This window comes from Melospiza georgiana, chromosome 28 (genome assembly GCF_028018845.1).
Source record: "Melospiza georgiana isolate bMelGeo1 chromosome 28, bMelGeo1.pri, whole genome shotgun sequence".
NCBI lineage: Eukaryota > Metazoa > Chordata > Aves > Passeriformes > Passerellidae > Melospiza > Melospiza georgiana.
The window spans coordinates 2296722-2304261 of record NC_080457.1 but is presented as its reverse complement, the minus strand read 5'-3'; the positions used below and the strand labels follow the sequence as shown (position 1 = coordinate 2304261).

Sequence of the window (7540 nt, the reverse complement as noted above, 5' to 3'; positions counted from 1 at the left end):
CCCCTGGGAAGACACACATGTGAGGAGTGCAAGCAGCTCCAGGGGGCTCACACTGACCCCCCGCTACCCAGGACCCTTGGGTGCCTGTCAGGATCCCACGGTGCCCACACAGCAGGGTGATGCCCACCAGGCCACTCAGCACATTGCCGTGCCTCAGTTTCCCCCGTGCGCTCACCACCACGAGGTTGGACACCGCGGCCGGGCCAGCCTCCGGCCCCCTCCCCGCACACCGAGGCCCAGGCGCCGGCATGTGCTCAGCCCAGTGGAATGTGCCAAATCACTCCCAGATGTGCACGCCGGCCAGCCCGACCCCCCTGCGCTCCCACCGGGGCACCGGGGACCCCCCCGAGCCCGGCCCGGCCCCGCCGCACCGAGCCCATCCCCGCCCGCACCCCGCCCGCTGCCGCTCCCGCGGCGTCGCCGCACCGAGGGCGGGCAGGCGGTGCCACCGGCCCCGTGTCCCCGCGTCCCCCGCGTCCCCCGGGCCTCGGCCGCCGCGGGGTCGCGCGGGGTCCCGGCCCGCAGCCCCGGTGCCAGGCGGGAGCAGCCGGGCGGAACGGGGCTGTCAGATGGAATCTGGGTGCCGGCGCTGACGGCGCGGCGGGAGGCGGCCGTGCCCGCCACGTGGCCGCTTATGTAAGGAGAGTGCAAGGGAGGACAGCGGGGCACCGGGGACACCGGCGAGGGGACACCGAGCCCCCGCCGCGCCGAGCGCTCGGGCACGGCCCGGCCCGGCCCCGTGGGCACGGCACGCCTGTGCGTGCGGGGACAGGCGGCGCGGCCGCCGGAGGAGCCCGCCGGTGCCCCGGGCTCCGCACGTCGCTGCCGGTGTCGCGGGTGTCCCCTCGCCACGCTGCTGCCACCGCGGTGACGAACGGCGCCGGCACCCACGCTCCCGCTTCCAGCTGCGCCATCGATTTTTCATCCACTGCGGCGCAGCGGGGCTGGGGCTGGCACTGCCAGGGCCGGGGGGGGCTGTCCCCAACGCTGTCCCGCTGTCCCCATGGCCAGGCACACGGCCAGGACACCCCAGGGACGTTGCCAGGATTGGCAACACCCCGAGGTGCCACCGGTGTGGCCCAGATGTGGGGGGGTCCCTGTGCCACCATCACCGCGGGGGGACACGGGGGGATGGAGGGACCGGGGGACAGAGGGAGGAACCAGGGGGACACGGGGGATGGAGGAGACGGGGGGACAGAGGAAGGAACAGGGGGGACAGAGGGAGGAACCGGGGGGACACGAGGGGATGGAGGAGACGAGGGGACAGAGGGAGGAACAGGGGGGACATGGAGGGATGGAAGAATCGAGGGGACAGAGGGAGGAACAGGGGGGACACGGGGTGATGGAGGAACCGAGGGGACAGAGGGGACAAGGATGCCTGCCAGCATCACCCCCGCGTCACCGCACGCTGCCAGGCGCTTCCTTCCTGGCACTGCCACCGTGTGTGCCGTGTCACCGTGTCCCTGGGGCAGGACGTGGCGAGCTGGGGACCCCCACGGGCAGGACGGTGCCGGTGCCCGCTCAGCGCTCAGCCCCAGAGCTGGTGACAGCGGCTGGCTCACGGCGCGGGGACAGGCAGGGACGTGCTGAGGGCACCGGGACACAGAGCCCGGAGCGGGCACAGCCCCGGCTGACCCCGGAGCCCGCCCGTGCCGCCGCACACGTCCCACACATGGCGGGGCCGGCTATAAATAGCGCCGGCAGCCCGGGCTGAGCCTGCTCGGGGCCCGCGGGGCTCCCCCCGTGCTCCCCCTGCCTCGGTTTCCCCCACGGCCAGCAGGGACACACGTGTCCCCAAGGTGTCCCCAAGGTGTCCCCCAAGGTGTCCCCCAGCGCTGCACCCCGTTTGTGGCGGCATCCAGGGGTGTCCCAGCAGGCTCCCCTTTGTGTCCTTGTCCTGGGCAGCCGGTGGAAATGTCCCCGTGTCCTGCGAGCTGCAGGGACGCCACAGGGGCAGAGCTGGGACATGGCAGGGCCCACGGGGAAACTGAGGCACGCTGGGGGCTCCAGTACCACATGCACCCCCACCAGCAGCACCCCATCCCTGGGCAGGAGCTGCTGAAGGGCACCCAGGGGTGCTGGGGGACAGAGATGGGCTGAGATGGAGGGACATGGGGCACAAGCAGAGCCTCATCCCTTCCCGCTCCCCCCACCCCCATTTGGAGCCCCCAACACCCCCCCCCCCCCCGTGATGAGGAAGCTGCAAAATTAGGTCAAAGCGTCCATTATTTAACAGGAACGGAGGAGCTGGGGCCAGCAGCTGAGGCTGCAGCCCAGGAGAGGGGATGGGGAGGACAGGGCTGGGTCCCCACAGCTGGGGGGGCAGGCAGGGATTGGGGGGACAGGGGTGAAACACGGGGCACAGGAGACGAAGCTGAACGAAAATGACTTTATTTCATGGTAGAAGATAAAAGGATCCCCCCTGTCCTCTCCCCCCCTGCCCCTCCTGTGCCACTGCCAGCACTGGGACCCAGGGCAGGGATGGCACTACTGGGAGGATTCTCCCTGCAGCCAGAGCGCTCAAGAAGGTTCCAGAGAGCCCCAGAAGGCTCTGAAAGAGTTGGGAGCAAATATAGTCCAGGATTGATGGCAGGAGCAACATCAGACCTCCAGGGTGGCAAAGGCGACCAGGAGCACCCCACTCACCCTACAAAAAGGCTGAGGGGGACACAGAGGGGCTGGGGGGTGTCCCAGCCTCCCACCTAAGCTCTCATCACGCAGCAATTACAATAAAACATTAATAATATTATTATTACATTAAAATATTAATAAAAAGACCCCCAGACTGACAGCCCCCAGGGCAGAACTTGACAAATGCCCCAAAACCTTGGGAGCCACTTGTCGGCTCTTGCCACAGCAGCAAAATCCCCCTTGGGGCCACGGGGAGGGGGTTGCTGGGGGGGTCAGTGCAGCCCCTGGGTGAGGATGCTGCCCACCAGCGCCGTGTCCTGCAGCCTGTGCTCCAGAGCTGCCTCCTCCAGCATCAGGGAAACCTGGGAGGGAGAAAAAGGGTGCTCAGCATTGAGATCCTGCCCTGCCCCACCACTGCATTGTATCCCAGTGCTGTCACCAGACCCTGGGAGGGAGAAAAAGGGTGCTCAGCATCGAGATCCTGCCCTGCCCCACCACTGCATTGTATCCCAGTGCTGTTCCCAGACCCTGGGAGGAGAACAGGGGTGCTCAGCATCGAGATCCTGCCCTGCCCCACCACTGCATTGTATCCCAGTGCTGTTTCCAGACCCTGGGAGGGAGAAAAAGGGTGCTCAGCACCAAGATCCTGCCCTGCCCCACCACTGGATCACATCCCAGCGCTGTCCCTGCCCCAGCACCCCACGGTACCTTGGCCAGCCGAGACTCCTTGGCCCTCTTGAGCTCCAGGACCCCGCGGGACTCCAGGAGGGTGACAAGGGACAAACACTCGGCCTGGTCCACGGCCGGGAGCTGCTGCCGCCGGCACACCTGGCTGTAGGTGTCGTGGAGCTGGGGAGGGCAGGGAGGAAGGGGAGGGGGGGTTACACCACAACAAAACCCCCGAGGGACACCCCAGGGACACCCCCCCAGTGCCCTGAGAGGGTCCCAACGCCACTCACCTTCCCCAGGGTCACCTCCCGGGCGTGGGAGCGCCGGGCGAGCAGGAGCAGGGAGCAGAGCAGCACCTTCTGCTGCAGGGGAAAAGTGTCCTGGGCCCCCCGGGACCCCCCTGCCAGGCGGTCCCCAAACACCTCCGAGAGCACGCGGGAGATGTGCGGGAGCCCCACGCGCTTGGGGACAGGGGACGCCGGGGAGTCACCTGTGGGACACACAGAGGATCCCAGGCAGGTGAGAACAGGGAGAGAGGCTCACAAAGGGAGCCCAATTCCCACTGAGGAGCCCCAGCAGGGTTTTGGCTCTGACTCACCCCTGGGCAGTGGCTTGAGCAGGGTCTGGCCTCGCACCTCCAGCTCCACAACCTCCACAGCGCGCCTGGGGAGAGACAGCCCTGAGTGCCAGGCACGGGCACCCCACGCATGGGCGCCATGGAGGCTCCCAGGGACCAGTCTGGCTGGGTTTTGGGGCACACACTGACCTACAGACATCCAGGGCCTTGCGAGCATCACCGGAGACTGCGGAGACCTTGCGGGCACAGAACTGGAGCGCGGCAGAGTCCAGGACGGGGTCACCTGCCACCTGTGGGGCACCAGGGCCATCAGTGCTGCCACCCCTGTGGGCAGAGCACCTCGTGGCCCCCCCATTCTGTCCTCCCCGTGTCCCCACCTGTCCCAGCCTCTCCTGCAGGATGAGGGTGAGCTGCTCCTTGGTGTAGGGGGGGAAGTGCAGCAGCTGGGGTTTGGCAGACAGGTGGGCTCCCAGCCTGGCCAGGCTCCTGTCTGTCAGGTCCAGGGCATTGGCCAACCCTGCAGGGCGAGAGGAAGAGGAGGATGAAGGCTGTTCTCCAAGGAGGGGAGCAGGAGGGAAGTCTCCATCAACCGCCTCTAAGGAGGAAGGGTGCCCAGGAGAGCAGTGCACCCTCCCTGCACATATCCTGCACACTCACCCACGAGGACGAGCCTGGAGCTGGGCAGCTGGGGCCACTCAAAGAGGGTGTAGAGCACGTCCTGGCCTTTGCTCTCCAGCTGGTCCAGCTCATCCAGCACCAGGAGGCTGTGGGAGAGCCCAAGATCAACCCCTGCTCCCCTCACAGCACCCCAAGCAGGGAGGGCAGAGCTGCTGCATCCAGGGGAATCCCACCCCACCCAGCAGAGACAGGGAACTCACACCATGGGCCCCTGGGCCGTCAGATGCTTCTCCAGGCTCCTGATCCGCTCCCGTCCCGTGGCCACGGGCAGCCCCAGCTGCTGTGCCAGGGCAGGGAAGACGCTCTGGGGGCTGCCCAGTGCCATGCAGTTCAGCACCACAGTCCTGCTGCCAGCCAGCTTGTCCTGCCAGCAATGGGAATGTCAGAATGTTACACCAGCCCCATCCCACTGCCCCAGAGCTGCCCCACAGCCTGGCATGGCACACACCTTGCAGTCGAGCAGGACACGGCTCAGACAGGCAGTTTTGCCAGTGCCAGGGGCTCCAGACACGTAGAGGCTGCCGGGCCGGCGCCCCAGGACGTGTTCCAGCAGGAACTGCCGCAGCTGCCCCGTCTCCTTCTCCCTGCCCTGCAGCCGCTCGGGCACGGCCGCGTGCAGCACCTGCTTGGCCTGCTGGTAGCAGCTACCTGCACGGGGAGCAGGGGGATCAGGGGGATCAGGGAGGGAGGTGGCACTGCTGGGAGCCCATCCCAGCTGGTCAGCATCCCCATCCTCATCCCTGCCTTCGTATCTATCCCTAGCTCCATAGATGCATCCCTATCCTCATAGCCCCAACCCCATCCTTTGCTCCACACCTTCAACTTGACCCCTATCACCATCCCAGTCCATATTCCCAACCCCTATCCCATTCCTGCATCCCCATCCCATCCATCACCCCACACCCATCCCTGCATCCCCATCCCATTCATAACCCCACAGCCAGCCCTGCCCACACTCACAACCCCATCCATAACCCCACACCCATCCCTGCATCCCCATTTCATCCATCACCCCACACCCATCCCTGCATCCCCATCCCATCCATAACCCCATACCCACAACCCCATATCCACTTTCCTGCATCCCCATCCCATCCATAACCCCATACCCACAACCCCATACCCACCTTCCTGCACCCCCATCCCATCCCTGCATCCCCATCCCATCCATAACCCCATATCCACCTTCCTGCACCCCCATCCCATCCCTGCATCCCCATCCCATCCATAACCCCACACCCACAACCCCATATCCACTTTCCTGCATCCACACCCCATCCATAACCCCATATCCACTTTCCTGCATCCACACCCCATCCATAACCCCATATCCACTTTCCTGCATCCACACCCCATCCATAACCCCATACCCACCTTCCTGCATCCCCACCCCATCCATAACCCCATACCTACCTTCCTGCAGCCCCATCCCATCCCTGCATCCCCATCCCATCCATAACCCCATACCCACAACCCCATACCCACCTTCCTGCACCCCCACCCCATCCATAACCCCACACCCAGCCCGGCCCACACCCATCACCCCATTCCCACCTTCCTGCCTGAAGAGCCGTGTCCGTGGGTGCTGCCCCGAGCTCCGGGGTGTCTCTGGCCCCCCTCTCCGTGGGGATGGCCCCGAGCCCTTGGGCTGCTCGGGGGAGGCCGAGGGGTCCCCAAAGAGCAGGCGGCGCCCCTGGTTCTCCTTGCTGCGTTTGGCCGGGGAGCAAGATAAGGCATGGGGGACATTGCACAGGTTGTCATCACCTGCGGGGACAACAGGCTGGTGGTGACACAGGGCCGCTCTCCCTGGGGGAGTTTATCCTTCAGCCCCCCCAAAACCCCGGGGGAGCAGCTCTTCCTCCTGAAATGAGGGTGAAGCTGCAAACGCAGCTGGATCAGAGCTGGATGAGGCTGGGTCCGTCTGTCTGTCCCAGCCCCCCCGGGATGAGAAAGGGGATGCACTCCCCACGGGGCTGGGTCCGTCTGTCTGTCCCAGCCCCCCCGGGATGAGAAAGGGGATGCACCCCCCACGGGGCTGGGTCCGTCTGTCTGTCTCAGCCCCCCCAGGATGAGAAGGGGGATGCACTCCCCATGGGGCTGGGTCCGTCTGTCTGTCCCAGCCCCCCCGGGATGAGAAGGGGGATGCACGCCCCGCCATTCCTGGGGGTGCCGGTGGAGGGACTCACCCAGGCGTTTGCGGGGGCTCAGGGGCTGCGTTTTGGGGCTCAGGGACTGCGCTGTGGCCCGGCCTGAGCGCGTGTCCGGGCTGGCCTGGCCGGAGGAGCCCGAGGCTTTGGGACGCGGGGAGGGGCGCAGAGCAGAGGCATCGGGGTCGCTCTTGGCCGAGGGGGCAGCGAGGCGTCGGGCGCTCCGCGTTCGGGGGAAGCTGATGGTGGGCTGGCTCTGCGGGCTGCTGCTGGCCATGGCGGGGCTACGGCTGGAGGAGAAAACAGCGGTCAGGTGAGAATAAACCGCCAGCCCCGCGGGTCCCGGCCACCCCCTGCCCCCTGAGTCCCGGTCCCCACCGCGCTGCCCCCCATTTATGGCCCCCATGTCCCCCCAAACCCCCTCGGGTCCCCCTCGGTCCGCGCCGCTGCCGCCCCGACCTTCTCGCGCCAAATCAGCCCCGGCTCCGCACTTCCCGCCACCAGGCCGGGCTGGCCCCGCCCCCTTCTCCCTATTGGCTGCGCCGCTGCCGCCGCCGCCAATCGCCGCGGCCGGAGGAAGGGCCGCAACAGGGCAGCCAATCAGCGAGTGCAGCCGAGGCAGGGCGGAAGGAGCCGAGCGCGGCGCGCGGAGCATGCTGGGAGCTGTAGTCCGCTTGCGGGAACCCCGCGCTCCCAGTTCCCCCAGTGCTCCCACGGCCCGCACCCCCCGACCCAGCCTTCCCCGTGCTCCCAGTGCCACCAGTTCCTCCTACATTGCTTTTCTGCTGCCGCCCAGTCTTGTCTCTCCACACTCCCAGCACTCCCCACCCTTCCTCCC

General features: G+C 66.9%; 1 protein-coding gene across 1 annotated transcript; it reads right to left on the bottom strand.

The window, feature by feature from the left end:
• Positions 1 to 2785: 2785 nt before the first annotated feature.
• Positions 2786 to 7357, bottom strand: CDC6 (cell division cycle 6). The gene is made up of 12 exons (XM_058041750.1): positions 7163 to 7357; positions 6742 to 6988; positions 6110 to 6319; positions 5004 to 5203; positions 4756 to 4919; positions 4535 to 4641; positions 4255 to 4394; positions 4067 to 4167; positions 3899 to 3963; positions 3591 to 3790; positions 3340 to 3480; positions 2786 to 2993 (listed from the first exon to the last, which is right to left on the bottom strand). The coding sequence occupies exons 1-12, from the start codon at positions 7355 to 7357 to the stop codon at positions 2904 to 2906; spliced, it is 1860 nt and encodes a 619-aa protein (XP_057897733.1). The 3' UTR covers positions 2786 to 2903.
• Between the last annotated feature and the right edge of the window lie 183 nt (positions 7358 to 7540).